Source organism: Malus domestica, chromosome 17 (genome assembly GCF_042453785.1).
Source record: "Malus domestica chromosome 17, GDT2T_hap1".
NCBI lineage: Eukaryota > Viridiplantae > Streptophyta > Magnoliopsida > Rosales > Rosaceae > Malus > Malus domestica.
Genome location: NC_091677.1, coordinates 20,460,938 through 20,482,170, shown reverse-complemented (window position 1 = coordinate 20,482,170; position 21,233 = coordinate 20,460,938). Strand labels below are relative to the sequence as shown.

At 37.4% G+C, this 21,233-nt stretch overlaps 4 protein-coding genes across 5 annotated transcripts; 3 read left to right on the top strand and 1 right to left on the bottom strand.

Annotated features, from left to right (window-relative positions):
• The first annotated feature begins 4,509 nt into the window (after nucleotides 1-4,509).
• Nucleotides 4,510-5,388, top strand: LOC139193409 (uncharacterized). The gene is made up of 2 exons (XM_070816411.1): nucleotides 4,510-4,801; nucleotides 4,895-5,388. Exons 1-2 carry the CDS (start codon nucleotides 4,510-4,512, stop codon nucleotides 5,386-5,388), a joined length of 786 nt encoding a protein of 261 aa, XP_070672512.1.
• Nucleotides 5,389-10,941: 5,553 nt separating this feature from the next.
• LOC103424140 (F-box/LRR-repeat protein At2g42730-like) lies at nucleotides 10,942-13,894 on the top strand. Of its 2 annotated transcripts, none has more exons than XM_029097213.2 (4): nucleotides 10,942-11,119; nucleotides 11,692-13,096; nucleotides 13,185-13,358; nucleotides 13,546-13,894. In XM_029097213.2, the coding sequence occupies exons 2-4, from the start codon at nucleotides 11,717-11,719 to the stop codon at nucleotides 13,777-13,779; spliced, it is 1,788 nt and encodes a 595-aa protein (XP_028953046.1). In that variant the 5' UTR covers nucleotides 10,942-11,119; nucleotides 11,692-11,716; the 3' UTR covers nucleotides 13,780-13,894. The 2 variants fall into 2 exon arrangements, with proteins under 2 accessions (XP_028953046.1, XP_028953047.1); XM_029097214.2 differs by having other exon boundaries at nucleotides 10,985-11,119; nucleotides 11,673-13,096.
• A 3,752-nt stretch (nucleotides 13,895-17,646) lies between these two features.
• Nucleotides 17,647-18,712, top strand: LOC103453663 (jacalin-related lectin 19). The gene is made up of 3 exons (XM_070816628.1): nucleotides 17,647-17,719; nucleotides 17,990-18,196; nucleotides 18,277-18,712. The coding sequence occupies exons 1-3, from the start codon at nucleotides 17,699-17,701 to the stop codon at nucleotides 18,619-18,621; spliced, it is 573 nt and encodes a 190-aa protein (XP_070672729.1). The 5' UTR covers nucleotides 17,647-17,698; the 3' UTR covers nucleotides 18,622-18,712.
• A 1,134-nt stretch (nucleotides 18,713-19,846) lies between these two features.
• Nucleotides 19,847-20,979, bottom strand: LOC103453541 (ESCRT-related protein CHMP1B). Its single transcript, XM_008393078.4, has one exon. The coding sequence runs from the start codon at nucleotides 20,708-20,710 to the stop codon at nucleotides 20,099-20,101; it is 612 nt and encodes a 203-aa protein (XP_008391300.1). The 5' UTR covers nucleotides 20,711-20,979; the 3' UTR covers nucleotides 19,847-20,098.
• Between the last annotated feature and the right edge of the window lie 254 nt (nucleotides 20,980-21,233).

The following is a 21,233-nucleotide window of genomic DNA, read 5'->3' as shown; positions in this document are numbered from 1 at the left end:
TATTTGGGTTTTCTCCGAACGGCGAAAAAATCGAGACGAGCTTAATAGGATGGGTGAAGCGAGGAAGATGAAGCAGATGGGAGGGGCAAAGCGAGGAAGATGTGGAGATGCAAAGACGTTGAGATTCCGTCCCACTACCACTACGACTGCGGCTGTGGAGTATGGCTGTGAAATGTGATGAGATTATTGAAGATTAGGTTTTTGGGGATTAGATGGTGAAAATATTGAAAAGGGGAGGGGTATTTTTGTCCAAAAAATATAATAATATAAGTGAAATAGAACCCAATGATAATGATAAAGATTTAATCTCACATAAATGAGATTAAATCTATGGTTATTGTTTAAGTAAGGTTTTTTAATTAATGAAGAAATATGAAAAATATAAAAAAATATACAAATGCTCGTAATGACAAGCTTTACAATTTTCATGAAAGACTCAACTCCGAAATACGCCATTATAATCACATAAACTATAGATCTAAATTTAACCAATGATTGTCGTTTACATTTATGCTCCATTCTTCTCACCAAATTTTGTTTTTTGAAAACATGATCTTTTAGAAGATGTAAGAAGATGAACGGTTCGGATCGTTAATATTACATTCAGAATTTTACCATTAGTGAAAATATAGCTCGAAGTTTTTGTCTCTAGAAACTATATAGCATCAACTCATATTTGATCACTCATATATTTCATGCATTTATACCATCCATTTCTAAAGTCTTTGTGATGTTTTTGTGTTAAAATTGTGGCATTTTACCTTACCTTGTGTTAGTGTGCAGTTAAATTTGTTTTAGGATCAATTTCAAGAAAAATGGAGAAAAGGAAATAATAAAAACAAACAAAAGAAATGGAAGTGGAGCTTGTCTCCACGGGTGGTGTCTTTAAAAATCATTTGCTTTATTGTTTAAGGCAACAAACAACAAGGAAAGAGACAGGGCATTTGCCTTGCCAATTCCCACTACCGAAGTGGAAATAGGTATTGTTTTCCATTGAGCTTTTGTGGTGAAAAGAAAAAGGAGAGCAGGGCACGGCAAAAGGGATGGCACACGGACAGAAAGAATAAAAGCAAAGAGAGCAGAGAGAGCCTGAAGGGGGAAAAAGAAAAAAGATAGCAGAAAAATATAGAGAGAAGCCGTGGAGGGCAGAGATGGAGCAACATACAGCAGAGCAGAAAGAAGCATGCTCATCTCTTTGAGGAGAAGATCGGAGAGCTTCCTTGTAAAAAAGGGTTGTCTCTTTCTTTGATTCTTCATGAATTTCTTATGTATTCAAATAATTATGTGTAACTAATTTCCTTTTGCTAGAGTGAGGCCATGAGCCGCAACATGAATACGTAGATTTCTCTTTCAATTGCTTAAGTGTTGTTACATGCTTGCTTTGATATTTTCAATCACTGAATTAAACTATCTATGTACCTTGTGATTGAGGATTGTACTCTCCTAAGGTAAATATCATGCTCTTAGGGATTACATGGTTTAACAAAAGGATTTTCACCAAGATTAATGAATCACTCATGTTTATATTTAATCCAAATGTCATGGATAAGTTGCAGGTAATGGTATGCGTTTTAGCTTGAATGTCACAAGTAAAACATACACAAGGAAAATCTAACCTTCAAAGTATGTGTGTTTTCAATTATTTAAGCAATTGGAATAGCTACGTAGGAGTGTTGTTGGTAAAGGTTGAACTCTAGCATATTGTCAATCTATTTTTCTTCAATCATTTATTTTATCTTGAATTTCCTCATTTACTTGTTTTGTTTAGTTGAATCACTATTCCTATAAGCCAATTCCTATTTTAGATATTTGTTTAAATCACATCCAGTAGTATTTAGTTTCATCAAATTAGTGTAGTTCTTAGAGTTAAATAAGTTAAATACACAAAAAACTCGTAAATTGTTTATATCAGTCCCTGAGGAGATCGACCTTGCTTGAGCCATTCTATACTACAACACTTGTTCTCTTGCAAGAATTTTCTATGGTTTAACCCTTTGTTTTACAAGTGGTAAAATCACTATCAAGAAATTGGCGTCGTTGCTGGGGACTGTGCCAACAGTTCCCGAGCTTTTGTGTTTATTTTTCTTATGCTTATGTTTATGTCTTATTTTTATTAATCATTGAATTAAAAAAAAACAGCAATTAATTTAGTTGAGTTTCGATCTTTGATTAAGTGCAGTGGATGTGTGGTGTGAGATTTTTGTCTTTGTTTAACTAACTAGTGGTTGCCAATTTGCATAAATTGTGTTTTTGATTCATCTAGGTTTACTTACTTTTTTTACCTTTTTTTTGTTGTTTAGTTAGTTTCTGTTAAGTTGCCTCACCAACCATGATGCTACTTTAACTATGGAAGAAAATGTAGTGGACGTCATTGCTGCATTGGATAGTGAACCAATTCATAATCCAAAGTGGCGACATGTTTATGAAAGCCTTGGAGTACCTAAGCAGCCCCTTCTTCCTTCAAGTGAGCAAGCTCCGAAGTTAAAGCTCAAGCTACTGCCGAGCCACCTCAAGTATGCTCATCTCGGGGTGAATGAGACCTTGCCTGTTATTATTGCTGCTGATCTTAATGACACGGAGGAAGACAAATTACTAAGAGTTCTTCGCAAGTATCAAGATGCTCTGGGGTGAACACTTGCTGACATAAAGGGCATTAGTCCAGCTTTGTGCTTGCATAGAATTTTTATAGAAGCTGGGACTAAACCAATTGTTGAAGCTCAAAGACGTCTAAATCCGATCATGAAGGAAGTTGTAAGAGTTGAGGTGATGAAGTTGCTTGATGCATGTATTATTTATCCAATCTCAGATAGCAAATGGGTGAGCCCGACTCAGGTGGTTCCAAAGAAAACTGGTATTACTGTGGTGAAGAATGATAACAACGAGCTTGTGCCTACAAGGATGACCACCTGATGGCGAATGTGTGTTGACTATAGAAAGCCCAATGACAGCACTAGAAATGATCATTTTCCGCTGCCATTCATTGATCAGATGCTCGAGAGACTAGCTGGTCATTCTTTCTATTGTTTCTTAGATGGTTATTCAGGGTACAACCAAATTCCAATTACCCCTGAGGATCAAGAGAAGACAACGTTTACATGCCCTTTTGGTACATTTGCATACAGACGAATGCCATTTGGATTGTGCAATGCCCCTGCCACTTTCCAACGATGCATGATGAGTATTTTTTCTGGAATGGTTGAAAATATTGTTGAGGTTTTTATGGATGACTTTTCTGTTTTTGGTAATTCTTTTGATATATGTTTGGATAACTTGTCTTTGGTTTTGGAAAGATGCAGGGAGACTAATCTTGTGTTAAATTGGGAGAAATGCCATTTTATGGTTAAGCATGGCATTGTGCTAGGACATCTAATTTCAAGCAAAGGAATAGAGGTCGACAAGGCAAAGATTGAGGTGATCGCCAAATTACCACCACCAACTTCTGTGAAGAATGTGAGATCTTTCTTGGGACATGCTGGCTTTTATCGAATATTCTTCAAGGATTTTTCCAAAATTAGTCGTCCTCTTTGTAATTTACTTGCTAAAGATGCTTGTTTTGATTTTAATGCAGATTGTCATGATGCTTTCAACAAATTGAAGGATCTTCTCACATCAGCCCCAATTATAACAGCTCCAGATTGGACCCTTCCTTTTGAGCTCATGTACGATGCTTCCGATTACGCTGTGGGTGTTGTCCTTGGTCAACGACGTGACAAGCTCCCCCATGTTATATATTATGCCAGCCGTACTTTGAATGATGCTCAGCTGAATTATGCCACTACAGAAAAAGAATTACTTGCAGTAGTATTTGCTCTTGAAAAGTTTCGATCGTACTTGGTTGGTGCTAAAGTCATTGTGTATTCTGATCATTCTACTCTCAAGTACTTATTGTCTAAAAAAGAGGCCAAACCACGATTGATTCGATGGGTCCTTATCTTGCAAGAGTTTGATTTGGAGATCCTAGATAAAAATGGACGTGAGAATGTTGTGGCAGATCATCTCTCAAGATTAGTAAATGCAAGCACTGATGAGGCAGATTCATTACCTCTGAAAGAGAGCTTTCCAGATGAGCAACTTCTAGCGGTTACTCATCAAGTACCATCGTATGCTGACATCGTAAATTATTTAGCATCTGGAGAAATACCATCAGAGTTCAGCTACCAACAAAGGAAGAAGTTCCTCTCCACTGTAAAACACTACTTTTGGGATGAGCCATACCTTTTCAAGCATTGCCAAGATCAAATCATTCGTCGGTGTGTCCCCTTAGAAGAACAAGAAATCATTTTGAAGTTTGCTCACCACTATGCATGTGGTGGTCATTTTGGACCAAGAAGGACAGCAGCTAAGATCTTATAGAGTGGTTTCTTTTGGCCATCTTTATTCAAAGATGCATACCTATGCTGCCAAGCTTGTGATAAGTGTCAAAGAGTTGGAAATCTTTCTCAAAGAAATGAGATGCCCCAACAAAGTATTTTGGTGATTGAATTATTTGATGTTTGGGGTATAGACTTCATGGGACCTTTCCCTTCTTCACATGGCAATCTTTACATCTTGGTGGCGGTTGATTATGTCTCTAAGTGGGTGGAGGCAATAGCTTCTCCAACATGCAAAAGTTCTGTGGTGTTAGGTTTCTTGCAGAATACTATTTTTCCTCGATTTGGAGTACCTCGTGCTATCATCAGTGACGAAGGTACACATTTCTTAAACCGCACCATGGCTGCCCTTTGTGCTAAGTATCATATTCACCATCGCATAGCCACCCCATACCATCCACAGACATCTGGACAAGTTGAAGTATCTAATCGTGAGCTTAAGAAGATTCTTGAGAAAACTGTCAGTTTATCTCGAAAGGATTGAAGTTTAAAGCTTACTGATGCTTTGTGGGCATATAGGACAGCTTATAAGACACCAATTGGGATGTCTCCTTTTCGTTTGGTGTATGGGAAAGCTTGCCATCTACCTATGGAACTTGAGCACAAGGCATATTGGGCTATTAAGCACCTTAATTTTGACTACCAAGCAGCGGGAGAAAAGCAGAAGCTGCAGTTGAATGAACTAGAAGAAATAAGGAATGATGCTTATGAGAATGCAAAGATTTACAAGGATAAGACCAAGAAATTTCATGATGCTCACATCCTTCGTAAAAAGTTTCAACTGGGTCAGAAGGTTTTGCTTTTTAATTCGAGATTGAAACTATTCCCAGGAAAGCTCAAATCACGTTGGAATGGTCCATATCGTGTTGTACAGGTCCATCTTCATGGGGCTGTGGATATCCAAAACATGCAAATTGGTTTTGTCTTCAAAGTTAATGGGCATCGCTTGAAGTTATACAAAGAGTCTCCATATGATCTTGCTAAGGATTCCATCACTTTGAAGGAACCTATTATTTGAATCAAACTGCCAACAGAATGTCTAGCTCTAGACAGTAACTAAAGCGCTTCTTGGGAGGCAACCCAAGCTTTATATCTTTCATCTTTATTTTGAATAATTTTAAATGTTCTTGTTCTGTTTTTCTCTTGTTTTCTGGTTTGTGTGTTTAAGTCCTACTTTTGCTCCCTTATGCAGGTAATGATTTTGCAATCTCTACCACAACTTCTTGCAAAGTTTCATAATCCCACAGGTTACTCACACATTTGTTATGCATAATGGGATGTGTTGAAACAAGTTTGGGGACGATTTGGAATTCTACCATGGAACAAAAATGCATTTTTACTGCTGCTCTCCTCGCCTACACAAATTGGTGTGTTCTTTCCTTTTCTTTATGTGTATTGATTTCATTTTGTATTTCTTTCCTTCCATTTTTATGTTTATTGTTCAAAATTCCTTTCATTATCATTGGGGACAATGTTATAATTAAGTTTGGGGGTGGAAATATATTTCATTAGTTTACTTCTTGTTTTAAAAAGAAAAAAAAATTTGTATTTTTGTTGTTGTTTGTAGGTACTTCTCAATTCAATGATGAGATTTGATCTTAATTTCCTTCTTACTTCCAAGAAGTCTAAGTTATTTTCGTTGTCTTTGTGTTAACTGTGATGTTCAGCAATCAACTTGAAAAATAAATGTGCCTAGTCTTGTCAATGTGAAACTTGAGCATGATTTAGCGTTTCATACGTGAATCATGTGCGATTATGTAAACCTTGTGAGTTTTTGAGCCTTTACATGATTGAACCATTATGCATCAATCTCATTCCTTCTTGTGCGTATGATCTCACTGTAGATGTATCTCTAGAACTTGCTTTATACTTCTCGTCTCATTCATCAATTCATGTAATAACTTGGAAGTGATATAGGCCATCTTTGGATTGTTTGAGCCTTTCGTGCCTACCTTATATGCTATGTGTGTCCATAGTAGCCCGTTGAGCCTTTAACTAAGCCATTTCTTTGTTAGCCACATCTCTTTACCGTGCTCCAATATTGGAGTTGAGCCCATACACAAAAATCGATTCCTTATTGTTTTGAGAAAGTATTACATGGGTTGTGCTCTTAGGGGTTTCATTTATGTAGAAAGATGGATGGAGCATGTGTATTACAATGAAATGTGAATTTGATGGGTGATGTAGCTTTTGCAGATTTATGCATAGCTTTGCAGATTTGTTTCTTTCAAACTAAAAAAAAAAAAAAAAAAAGAGAAAAAAAAATGAAAAAAAAAGAAGAGAAAATTGGAGAGTATTGATTTGTTGAAAATGTGTCTGCAGAGTATAAATTTCCTTTTGAAGTTAAATTGGGGGAGAAACAGGTGCTCGAGGTTTTATTATTTTGCTTTAAATTTGAGGTGGTGTGATATTGAGGTGTTGGAAAACTACCAAAGTGTACTTTCTCAAAATTTTTGATTTCCATATCCTTTCTTTCATTAGCCTATCACCTTTAGCCCCATTACAACCGTAATAAAGTCCTATTGATCCAAGGTATTACTTAAATATTGATAGCGAGTTAGGTGGACAAGCAAGCATATGGCGGCATGTACAATGAGATCACTTGAGTGAAACACATTAACCAAAACTTATGAGTGAATGAGCGTATGTCTTGTGAGAAGCTCACATGTTTGCATATGATGATTTAAAAGAGCTTGGAATTGCATTGACATGGCTAGCTCACACATGGCATTTCAACGTTTTGTTTGAAGGAAATTTGGTTAACTATTGGATGATGTTTTGAGCTCTTGCTTAGTTCTTGGTTGTTTGTTTCATGATTAGCACTTATCTCTGAAATCGAAATTGAGAAGTTGGCTACTAAGTTGTTGAATCTAGTCTTAGTTGAGTGGTTTTGTTTTGTGTTTTGTTTTGCTAGAGGACTAGCAAAAATGCAAGTTTGGGGGTATTTGATCACTCATATATTTCATGCATTTATACCATCCATTTCTAAAGTCTTTGTGATGTTTTTGTGTTAAAATTGTGGCATTTTACCTTACCTTGTGTTAGTGTGCAGTTAAATTTGTTTTAGGATCAATTTCAAGAAAAATGGAGAAAAGGAAATAATAAAAACAAACAAAAGAAATGGAAGTGGAGCTTGTCTCCACGGGTGGTGTCTTTAAAAATCATTTGCTTTATTGTTTAAGGCAACAGACAGCAAGGAAAGAGACAGGGAATTTGCCTTGCCAATTCTCACTACCGAAGTGGAAATAGGTGTTGTTTTCCATTGAGCTTTTGTGGTGAAAAGAAAAAGGAGAGCAGGGCACGGCATAAGGGATGGCACACGGACAGAAAGAATAAAAGCAAAGAGAGCAGAGAGAGCTTGAAGGGGGAAAAAGAAAAAAGATAGCAGAAAAATATAGAGAGAAGTCGTGGAGGGCAAAGATGGAGCAACATACAGCAGAGCAGAAAGAAGCATGCTCATCTCTTTGAGGAGAAGATCAGAGAGCTTCCTTGTAAAAAAGGGTTGTCTCTTTCTTTGATTCTTCATGAATTTCTTATGTATTCAAATAATTATGTGTAACTAATTTCCTTTTGCTAGAGTGAGGCCATGAGCCGCAACATGAATACGTAGATTTCTCTTTCAATTGCTTAAGTGTTGTTACATGCTTGCTTTGATATTTTCAATCACTGAATTAAACTATCTATGTACCTTGATGCTTGATCACCATTAGGATGCTTAGAAAAGTTATCGGATGCAATTTTGAACGAATGTTACGTTAAAATTGGTTGTACTTCTTGTGATTGAGGATTGTACTCTCCTAAGGTAAATATCATGCTCTTAGGGATTACATGGTTTAACAAAAGGATTTTCACCAAGATTAATGAATCACTCATGTTTATATTTAATCCAAATGTCATGGATAAGTTGCATGTAGTGGTATGCGTTTTAGCATGAATGTCACAAGTAAAACATACACAAGGAAAATCTAACCTTCAAAGTATGTGTGTTTTCAATTATTTAAGCAATTGGAATAGCTACGTAGAAGTATTGTTGGTAAAGGTTGAACTCTAGCATATTGTCAATCTATTTTTCTTCAATCATTTATTTTATCTTGAATTTCCTCATTTACTTGTTTTGTTTAGTTGAATCACTATTCCTATAAGCCAATTCCTATTTTAGATATTTGTTTAAATCACATCCAGTAGTATTTAGTTTCATCAAATTAGTGTAGTTCTTAGAGTTAAATAAGTTAAATACACAAAAAACTCGTAAATTGTTTATATCAGTCCCTGAAGAGATCGACCTTACTTGAGCCGTTCTATACTACAATACTTGTTCTCTTGCAAGAATTTTCTATGGTTTAACCCTTTGTTTTACAAGTGGTAAAATCGCTATCATGATCTCTTAGAAGATGCAAGAAGATGAACGGTTCGGATCGTTAATATTACATTTAGAAGTTTACCATTAGTGAAAATATAGCTCGAAGTTTTTGTCTCTAGAAACTATATAGCATCAACTCATATTTTAGTTAACCATAAATATCAGAATGTCATATCAACGATTTGAACCGTTCATTTTTCTACATCAGCTTAAAGATCACTTTATAAAAAAGAAAATCTAAAAAATGAAATTCAATGAGTAGAATAAAACGTAAACAACAATGGACGATTAAATTTAAATCTAAGGTTTATGGATTATGGTGTCAGATTTCAGAGTTGACCCCTTCACGAAAGTTGTAAAGCTTGTCATTATGAGTGGTTCTATATTTTTTATTTTTTTTACATTTTTCACACTTCTACAATAATAATTATTAATTTTGCACTCAAATAAAAAACACTATTCATGAGATTTGGAGGATTTTAAAAATCTAAACGACCATGTAACCATCGTTTAAGTGTACATGATGCAATTACGAGCGTTTATATTTGCTTTCATATTTTTTAGACTTATATATTAATGATTATGAATTTTATTTCATTTGAACTCCCTTAAAAATATTCATGAAGGTTTTTATGGTTTTAAAAATTCAAACGACGATATACCCATCCTCAAAGCGTAGAGGATGCAATTACAAGCGTTTGCATATTTTTTCACATTTTTTGCGCTTGTAAATTAATTATTATAATTTTTTTTTAATGTGTTTGGTATTTTAAATTACTTGATATTTTTATTTTTAATGTGTTTTTTAATTTCACTTTTTGCCTATAGTATACTATAAAATAAATAAATAATTTTAAAATTTTAAAATTTGTATAGAATAATAATACAATAATAATTAATAAACAATATATACATATCCAGTATATCTATTGTATTTTATAGTAATTCTTCTAATAGTTTAAAAAATTAAAATCATTAAAATAACTTTTTTCTTATCGTGTCGAAATAGGTTACCCGCGTGTCATTATCGTATAAACCTGTTAAGGACCCGTTATTATCGGGTTCTTATCATGTGACCCGATAACGACCCAATTAGTTATCGAGTTGACCCGAAATCCGTTATTTTCGTATCGTTTACGTGTCGTGTTAATGTGTCGTGTAAGAAATTGCCAGGTCTAGGTCGGGGTGTGGTTGGGTTTCAAAATTTTAGCCCTTGCCCATATATGCTGGGAATGGATTTCCCCACACTATTTTTTCTATTTTTTTTACACTCTGCATATTTTTTTATCTTAATTTTCTTTAATTCATTCTAGCCAAATATTAAATATAAACAGAAGTGTGTAAAAGTCCACAAAATAAAGGATTAAATACTTAAAACCCCATAAGCTATTAGTGTCATTCTAAATTGGTCTCAACTTTTTTTAACATTCCAAATAAGTACGCCATCTATTGGATATGTCACATCCGTTCAGCAAAAATCCGTTAAATTAACTAGGCTTACTTTGTCTCCAAAATCAATAGAAGGTCATGGAAGCATAGCCTCCACCAACCAACAATTACCACCATCCACATCACGCTATCACCTCCAAACCTAATGCAAAACCACCAACTCCACCCTACAACTCAAGCCGCCAACTTCAAGAAGAAAGTCATGGACGTTGCTGAAATGGTATGAACTGTCATGATGCGGCGACCACCATCTTCATCGCCTGCAAAGAAGAACTAAAAGATTTACGAGCCGAGAATTGGCAAATAAGAAAATCACATGAGCAGAAACAGCTCCTTGAAACCATATCAGAATTCTTAGTCCTCTTCTCCGTTACGAGATTGCCTTCTTGATGTAATTCAATTTGGGTCCATTTTCAATTCAATTCAATTTAATACCTATTTGATCATTGGGTTTCATTTTATATAATTTATGTTTGAAATTTAGATTTTGATGCAACTAATATTAATATTGTCCATGGTACATCTAGTTGGTGGGTTTGAATATAATCCATGTTTGAAAAAAAATAAAAAGAGTAACTGAGGCTCAACTGATATGACATTTTTAATAAGTTTAGTACTAGATTAGGATGTTTAAAAATGTTAAAACTAATTTGGACTGACACTAAAAAATTGGGAAGAGTTTTAGGTACTTAATCCTAAAATAAAATAGGTGCAAAAATCGTTGTGGGCTATTAATAATGGGCCGTTCCCAAAATTTTCCATAAGAGTGAATTAAAAAAAACCCTAAACTATAAAGATAAACAGGTGAAAACGTAATTGAGAGGGGATGAGAAGTCGAGCAATACACCATGCCGGTTCAATTGCTGATAAAGGACCGTATAAACCCTAACCCACACTCCGACTCTCGTACAGATTATTCTTGGGGAGACCGCCGGACCAGGTATTTCCATCCTCACAATTCTTATTCCTTTCAATTTATCTTTCTTGTTCAAATTCAATTGGTATTCGACGGCGATCATTTGTTTTTCTATCCCATTTCCAGGCCCAAGATTGATGCTTGTTTTTCTGAAAAGAACCCTAATTTTTGTTTATCTTGTAATTTAATCTGGTTTTTATTTGCTGAGTAATTTAATCATGTTCTATATATGTGTTTGTGGTTGGATTTTTTTTGTGGAAATTGTTTTTTTGTTGCTTCTTTTTCTGAAAAGAACCCTAATTTTTGTTTATCTTGTAACTTAATCTGGCTTTTATATTCTGAGTAATTTAATCATGTTCTATATATGTGTTTGTGGTTTGATTTTTTTTGTGGAAATTGTTTTTTTGTTGCTTGTTTTTCTGAAAAGAACCCTAATTTTTGTTTATCTTGTAACTTATTCTTGGTTTTATTTGCTGAGTAATTTAATTATGTTCTATGTATGTCTTTGTTTTTTGGTGGAAAATGTTTTTTTTTTTTTTGTTAATTTTGAAGTAGGTAAAATATTTGATGATAACAGATAAATAATTTGCAATCAGGTCCCTTCCAAGTAGTTGATAGATAATGTTGAAGAGAGCCCTGCATAAAAATTTAGGAGTACCTCGTGATAGGAAGAGGAGGAAAAGGGAAAGCATCGCCGGCACGTTAGGTATTGATTTGTGTACAGAAGCATCTGGAATTGAAAGGAAAAGAAAGAGAGGAGAATTAAGCATGATTGACAAGAATGTTAAGCTGAAACAGACGAAAGGGACCGTAAATTCGAATGGTGTGGAGATAAGAGTTGAGTGCGTGGATTATATCTCGCACTTACCTGAAACTGTGATCCATCTCATCTTGTCTCTCCTTCGTAGTACAAAAGATGCTGCTCGAACCAGTACCTTGTCAAAGAGGTGGAGGGACTTGTGGACCTCTTTCTCTGTTTTGGCATTCGATCAGCGCAAGTTTCAAAAACCAGAGGGAGTTAAAGATAAGAAGAAGTGCAATGCGATGTTTAAGGAGTTTGTTGACAAATCTCTCCAGAGCCATTTTGACCGCAATTTGGGTATATATAAGCTTGTGCTCCATGTGAACTCGTTTGATCAAGATATGGTTCATCGTATTGAAAAATGGATTGGACTTGCAGCTGAAAATAAAACAAAAGAGATTGGTTTCCATGCTCACAAGAAAATATGCGGTCGCTACACGGTGCCTAGGAATGTCTTTGCTTCGGAAACCATAACTGGATTAAGGCTAGAAGGCTGTAGAGTGGATACTTCCAGTAATATAAAGCTTCCTAATCTGCAAAAGCTGTATCTGCGAAAAATCCATTTTGATGAATCAATAATTATAAATCTCATTACCAGCTGCCCTCTAATTAATGATTTGAGACTCATACTTTGCTCGGGGTTAAATAATCTGCAGATTTCAAGTCTCCTTAAACTTTATAGGGTTGAAGTACACTACTGCCATGGACTAGCGATGATTGAAATCAAAGCTCCAAGTCTTGAAACATTTTGGTTTTGTGGGAAGAAATACATGTCCTGCAAAATTAAGTTGGCTGCATGCGAGTCTCTTAAAAGACTGACATTAGAGGACAGTAGAATGACAGACAACCAGTTTCATGATCGGTTCTTTAGGTTTCCTCTCCTGGAGAAACTGGATCTACATAAATGCCTCAACTTGAAAAATATAAGAATTGCAAGCCATCGGCTGAAAACGCTAGTATTAAGAGGTTGCAAGAAACTAGCGGATGTTGAAATTGATACTCCTAATCTTCTTTCATTTGAGTATGAAGGTGATGAAATGCCCTTTTCTTTTCTGAATCCTGTAAGTTTGAAGGAGGCCAAGCTTTCATTTGCACCAGTAAGAAACTTCATATCTGAGCCTGAATGGTTTCTTAAGATGCGAGAATTTCTTGGAAAGTTGGATCATAGAGCCTTTAAACTGGTTGTTTACACGAATAAGGTAATCTCCTTTTGTTATTAACAATTGTAACTCATTTTCCGCTTCTCTTAATTTATCTTATCTTACATGCTTTCATTGTCCAATCCAGAATGTCATCATCCACGAAAATATTAGAGAAATTTCGCTTCCTCCAAACTGTGGTCTCAAATTTGAATTAATCCAATCATCAGTGGGTTCCGAAGAACTATTAGATAGTTCATTGCAGAAACGGCAGCTGGAGACCCTATCTATAGTGTCGTCTTCCAGCAGTGAATTCCTCAAGGTATGGTAGTTTCCTTGCATACATTTTGCTAATTGCTACCTATTACATTATCCGCAATTTGTATACTGTGGATTCTTTTTCGGATCATGGATCCTTCAATTAAGTCCACCATGTTGAGTGAGATTGAGCCATCAAAGAATAAAGTGACATTTTGCTTTCTCAGCCGTTGTTTTTACTTGAACTGCAGTTGGTACGTGAGAAGATTACTAGAAAGGAGGATCCAACCTGCTGCACAAGTATGAATTCAACGAATAAGTGTTGGAGACACTTCTTAAAGGACGCCAGGATGGTGAACTTGAAAGCGGCCAAACACGTGGCTCCATGGATGGCTTGGTTGAAGTCACATCCAAGGGTTAATGAGATCACTTGTTTTAGATTGAAATGGAAATCTGACAAAGATGGTAAGGAGGTGTCCCGCTAAGGTTTATATTTAACTTTTCAAATTTCAAAACTTAGATTTCCGCTTTAAGTTTACTTTTATGTGACAATGAATTGATTCATTTTGGAATCCAATCTGAAGATTATTGTTCTGGGGAGATGATATGAGTACGGTCATCCTTTAAAGTTTTTCATTTAGTTTTAGTACTTTTTGAGCTATCTTCCCATAAATAGAGGTGGAGATTTCCAAAACTACAAAAGCACACTTGCAACTCTGGTTATGTTAGTGTTGAATATTTGGAGTGTTTTATTATTGATTGATTCGAGAGCTAACATTGTTTTCTTGTTATACAAGCAATCTTAGGGGAGGGAGATACGAAAGTAGGATCTTGTAAATGATGCTTTTAACTCCTTGAGTTACAAGCTCCTATCTCGTACTAGAACTTTTGAACAAGAAGCCGGGGCTTTCGTTCTTATGAAACAGTGCAACACTAGGATGATTTTTAGCTCCTAGAGGAGGATTTCGTAGCCTCACGGCAAATAACTCTCCGTGGTTGTATACAAGCGGTGATAGGGTTTGTGTAAAGGGGTTTATTCTGTTTGAATGTTACTTTTGTCAAGGAATTACTTGGCCTAGATGCCCACAATCAGAAAGTGGAGAAGAGAGGGATTGGAATCGGAAAAGGTAGGAGCACCTAAAACATAAAGCACAGGTTCTACACTTATAGCACCACAGGATCACATTCACAATATACCAAGATATCTACATTTCCAAAATGTGTAACAAGAGAAATGCTAGCAGACTTTGCACTAACATTTGCATTTGGACCTTTTTACTTTATTTAATGTCGTGTGTGACCTGGAAATCCTCAAATCGTATCCGTTCATCGTACATCATACGGTTAGAAATTATTTTAAATACTTTTATTTAAAATTAAATATGAATAGTACTTGACGAAAACTGACTGCAAGATGTACGATGAACGGACACGATTTGAGGATCTCAAGATCCTCACAAAGAGGATCCGAAGAGGATCCTCATTCATCTTTCACAACCTAGATTCGACTCTTCATTCTCCTCTTATATAAAGAATATATATAAAAAAAAAAATACAAAATCAAACTTGATATATTCAAATATATGCTTTTCTAGCGATATTGACTAAAGTGATGACCACCACAACCGTTCTCAAATGAATAAAGCAAAGGCATGATTCCTTGTTCCCGCGTAATGCTTGAATCGAATCAGATACTATCCCCGCCCCCATACTCAGCACTCACCAATTAAGATATGTTTTCGCATTCAATTTGTAGGGTCAACTTTGTAATGTATTTGAACGATCTGAACTATATATATTTAGTTCATCATCACTCATAGATCACTCTTGCAAAAAATTAGACAAATCCAAAACTTTTAATACATTCATCTGTGGTGAAGAATATAGATGAATATAGGTCTACAAAGAAACACTAATTGGAAAGTCCCTGTGTGTCAACCTTTGTGCTTCGTGGCAAGGTAGACTAGCAAACATGCCCAACCTTTACTCACATTCGAGACAACACTCCCAACAGGATTGCTTGCTCCAAAATCGAAGAGGCACCGCCCTCCGAATCTCGAGAGCCAGACTCCCAACATGATTACTTCCTCAAAAATCGAAGAGACACTGCTCTCCGAATCTCGAGAGCCAGACCCCCAGCATGATTGCTTTCTCAAAAATCGATGAGGCATCGTTCTCCGAATCTTGAGAGCCAGATACCACAGACCACTTTTTCAAAGTGCTCTGACAGAGTTAAAACATGTGAAACTGGCAGCTCCCACTACCGTGCTATGACCAAGCAGGGTAAAGGAATAACATTACTACTTCTTGTTAGGGAGACTCCTATATATGTCGACCTCCATCCCCAACGGACAGGCAGACCTGCAAAAATGCTCAACCCTTCATCATATCTGAGAGGGCACTCCCAACGAAGCCTTTCGAAATATTCAGCTTTCTTTCCCCCCGATAATACCTCTGCAAACAAGCTATACTAGAGCAAGAATATCTCATATCATCAGGGTTAAAAGCAAGAGTATCCCATATCATGCTTTTTCCCTGTCTTTTCCTTTGGCCTTGTTTTTACCTACAAGACAAGGAGAAAGAGAGCAATCAGTCAGCACTTGGAATCAAGCTTCCAGCCAGGAACTGACTGCCTGGAACCCCTTACCTGATTACTTACCTGGCATTGCTCTCGAGTACTCATCTTCAACATCTTATGTTTCCAGGGAAGATTCCGCATCTGCTTGAGGAACAGATAGGGCAAGTGCGAAGGATACAAGGAAGCATGTGGAGACAAGCGTAACAGCACACGTGCCGATACATCCATTACTCTGTCAAAAGCAAAAGTATCCCATATCAGCAGGGTGGAACGTACTCTAGATTTGATGGACTTGTTTTGACCCTCAAATTCTTCAGTCGGCCTTATACTTTGGAGGAAACCAGAAAACCCTCCAGCTCAGTTCAAGAATAAGCCTGTGGAAAGTTACTTCTTCAAAAGCAAAAGTATCTCATATCATCTCTTCTCATTTTTCTTCTCTTTATCCTTCATGCTGCTGCAAGATGGGGAGAAGGTGAACAATCAGTCGGAGCTCTGATTGCTTACCTTGTCTGTCACCTCTTTCAGCAGACCCCCTAGCTCGACGACTTGGGGGACTCCTACTACATGGTTTGTATTGCGCTTGACCAATCCTGAAACTACAAGTAAAGATACCACCCCTGGATGGAGGAAGAGTACTTCCAGAGAAGATGCCACATTTACCTATGAGACAGATAAGGCAAGTCAAGACGACACCACACTCCGATACTTAGAAGTTTCGTGATTACGAGATCATTCTCCCACAATATTTCCTAATGTCATTTGTACTAAATCATTCACTTGTACTCACTAAAGGAGAGCTTGAACCTATGTACTTGTGTAAACCATTCACAATTAATGAGAACTCTTCTATTCCGTGGACGTAGCCAATCTGGGTGAACCACGTACATCTTGTGTTTGCTTTCCTATCTCTATCCATTTATTTACTTATCCACACTAATGACCGGAGCAATCTAGCGAAGATCACAAAAAGCGACCGTTTTCGCTACCTAGGATCTATCTTGCAAGAGAACGGAGAATTAGATGGAGATCTCAACCATAGAATACGAGCTGGATGGATGAAGTGTAAGAGTGCATCCGGCGTGTTGTGTGACCGTCGTAGGCCACTGAAGCTCAAGGGAAAATTTTATAGGACGGCAATAAGGCCAGCGATATTGTATGGCACAGAATGTTGGGCGGTGAAGCATCAACACGTACACAAAATGGGTGTAGCGGAGATGAGGATGCTTCGTGGGATGTGTGGGCACACGAGAAAGGATAAGATTGGGAATGAGGATATCCGAGGTAAAGTAGGAGTTGCCGCAATTGTAGGAAAGATGAGAGAAATCGGCTCCGGTGATTTGGACATGTGCAAAGAAGGCCGACTGACGCTCCGGTTCGAAGATGTGACTACGGGACAGAGGTTCAGGGCCGAAGGGGTAGAGGAAGACCTAGGAAAACTTTGGAAGAGACTCTAAGAAAAGACTTAGAGTACTTGGATCTAACGGAGGACATGACACAAAACCGAGCGCAATGGCGTTCTAGGATTCATATAGCCGACCCCACTTAGTGGGAAAAGGCTTTGTTGTTGTTGTTGTTGTTGATCATATGTTTAGGATTTGAGTGACTTTAGTAGATAAAGATAAGACATAAAAGATAAACGGTTGGATCGTTTAAATACATTACGAAGTGAGGCTCATAAAAGCGGTTGTCAAAAGTGTGCGTCCCCTAACCTTAACCATATATCTGTCTCTGTGTGTTTATATACTCTCAATAAGAAGCCCCTTCTTTTCTTTCACATATTCTCTCTATATAAAGCCTTCTTTTCTTACTTCTTCTCTGTGTTTATCATGCTTCCATTAAGCACCAAGGTAAGCATTAAGCTCTTCTTTTCCACATCTACTTCTTACTTTGTTGTTGTGCTTTGTTTGTTTTATTATTACAAGCCATATACTATCCTAAACTACGTCAAAAGAATAGAAAAGAGTTTGAATCCAAAAGATAGCGGTTGAAGAGGAAGGCCGACTCCACCATTTTCTACGTTGTTATGCACTTTATCATCAACTTTGTTTACCTATTAAAACTATGATTTTGTTTCAACGTACTTTTAAACAAGGAAACTGGTGTAACTTTTTATGTAGGAAGGTGGGAAGAGGAAGACCACGGTAGTGGGACCATGGGGAGGAAATGGTGGAATTCCTTGGGACGATGGCATCTACAATGGCGTGAGAGAAATCACGGTTGTTTACGGCCACTGCATCGACTCCATCACCCTGGTGTATGATAAAAACGGCAAGCCTGTCAAAGCCAATACACATGGAGGCCGCGGAGGCACTCAGACCGCGGAGGTCTGCCTCGCAGCTCGTAGTTTTCATTTTATTTGGACAAGTATTGTGATGAAGATTTGAACTCAAGACATGCCTTGCAGATAAAGTTGGAGTATCCGGATGAGTACCTAGTCAGTGTGACTGGGAACTACTGTCTGTTGGCTTACGGCGGCACAGCTATCATCCGTTCGCTTAAATTTCAGAGCAATCGAAGAACATTCGGACCTTTTGGGATAGAGGAAGGCACAACGTTTACTTACAATGTTGAAGGAGGAAAAATTGTTGGGTTGAAGGGAAGAAATGGTTGGTACATAGATGCCATTGGGTTTCATGTATCCCCTGCCCCTACAAAACTCTTTCGGAGAGTTCAGAAGAGTTTCAGAAGGCTCGGGAGCTCGGGCACCAGAGAAACTGAAACGACTGCTCCCAAGACTAAAGGATTTTGAATATCTAACTATAAGCTAGTCTTTCTGCTTTTGATTGATTGTTTTCATGTATACTTAAGCTATCCAGATAATTCAGTTGCCTTTCACTTTTCTTGCTTTTAGAATCCAAAGACATATGTTTTTGACAAATATTTTCACACCTAGTTTGTAGGTCTACTTTGAACCGTGTATATTTCAGTATATCATTCATTTATATCGAAGAAAATAGATGAATACTTTTATAAAAATAAGCACTAAATATAAACGCAAGAATGAAATCACAACATATAAACGCAAGAACGAAATCACAAAATATAAACGCAAGAGCGAAATCACAAAATATAAACACAAGAACGAAAACACATCTTGCAATTCATCTGAATGTAAGTAGTAAATTGCAGAATGTGAGAAAATTAATTCCAGACCAGAAAGCTTTGCTCTTGCCCAACTTTCATGACAGTAAATATGCATCTGAGTCACACAGATTACAAACCAACCAGCATACATCCATGAGAAACTACTCATCGATTGTATCATTTCTAACATGAAGCAACTATCACTAGTTTTCATGCATATACACAACCTAAGGTTCACTCAGAAAAAGAGTGCATGGATCAGCATCGAAGCACGACATTCTCTCAAGACACTGTACCATTTCGTGCCAGATTGTTACAAGCCATAATTAATTACCATAAAATAAGGTGGATGTCTTAAAAAACCAAGGACATAAAATTGCAATGCATCAACAGATTCAACAGAGACATAAAACATGAAGAAAGTTCCGACTGTAATGTACAATTACATATAAGCTTTTATACGCCAAAATCAAGAATGTCAAAGTTCATGATTGTATTAAAAAACACTAAGCACAAAATGGAGCAACAGATATCAAAACACGTCTTTCCTCAGAAAACCTGAATAGTGCATAAGACGACTAAAAGCTAATTCAGCCAATTAACATACATGTATTTCAACAAACATTGATCCTAATTCCAATCAACAGAAATTATAATGTACTCCAAAGTATCTAGAAACACTGGTGCCCGTGAGCAACAATCAGAAATCATACATTGAAATCCTTGTGCCCATAAACGAATTCATTCATAATATCACATCACAAACAGCACTTGCAACTTAAGCAAATGGTGTTTCTCCCCGAGCGAAACAGAAAAAGGCAGCAACATCCAAGATCCACCAACCAGTCCCAAATGGCCAATTCACTCAATCAAAAAAAATTGTAAGCTCATTCTCAATAAGCACAGGCACACAGCACATAGCTATTATACATATAACGAAGAAATACAAACAGTGACTCGAACGCAAAGAAAGCCCCCGTAGTAGTATATGGCAGCGAATTCAAATTCGTCAAATATACACAAATATCAAGTTGCAAATTGTTCCAACACGAGCCATAATTCATAATTAGCAATGAGTACAAACACAAAAGCATACCATATATATATTCTAATTCGCAATGCAAGCTGATCGATTTGCTAATTTAACCTCTAGCCTTGAGCTCCGCAAGCCTCCTGGAGAGGTCGTCCTCGTCGACCTTCTCGGTTTCCTTGGCGGGCACGGCATGTGCAGCTGGCTGAGGCAGGCCGACGGACACCTCAAGGCCATAGTCATCCGCAACCTGTTGCATCAAGCTATTGACCTCACCTTCCGGTGTCGAAAGCGAGGTGGAGCCAGCCATAGCGGTCTCCATGAACTCGGCCTGAACCTCCATGTTCACGAACTGCTTCTCGAACGAGTCCATGGTCTCCGACATCTTCTGGAGGTTTCCGGTGGCCAGCGACGACTCAAGCGATTTGACGATATTGCCCATCGACTTGTTGATGGTGAACATCTTGGCCTGGGTGTCGAGCCGCGCCACCACGGCGTCGAGCCGCGAGGCGAGGCGGAGGTAGTTCATCTGCTCGGTGCGCTTCCGGATGGCGTTCTCGGCGTAGATCCGGGCGCCGTCGACGTTGCCTTTCTCCATTGCCTTCTTGATCTTGAGCTTCTCGGATTTCTCCTCCTTCTCGCACTTCCTGGACTGGCGCTGAAGCGACTTGGAGGTGAATTTGAGCTCCATGATCTGGTTCATCAGCTTCTCGGTGTTTCCCATGATGGAATTTGGGGATTTTCTTGGGGGGAATTTGACTTTCTAGGGTTTGTGTTTTTTGATCGGAGGAAGAAAGATTCGAGCTTTTGTGCGTTTTGGACTTGCGATATACGTGTTCCGCGTCCGCGTTTCAGAGAAATCACCGAGGGTGAGGCCAAAGTTTCCTAGTTCGCTTTTTTCGGCCCTACTTCCAATATTTTGGGCTTCACTTGCTTTATGCCTCTACAAAACATGAAAATTCCGGTTTAGTGATATGAACTTGTACGCGACTCCTCGATACTACCGTTCAGTCATATTCATCTTCATTTATAAGTTAGAAATAGTAGGTTTGATTTTTGTCAAAAATAAATTTAAACTATATTATTATGACTTGCCTATTGTTTGGCTTAATCCACTCCCCCACCTCCTTAGTTAGATAATTTTGCTTGTTCAGAAAGAAAAAAAACTTGTATGAGAGAATTTATAAGCTTATTATTTTAACACTCTATATATTTGTTTGGGTCCAAAATAATATTTTGGGCCGAGC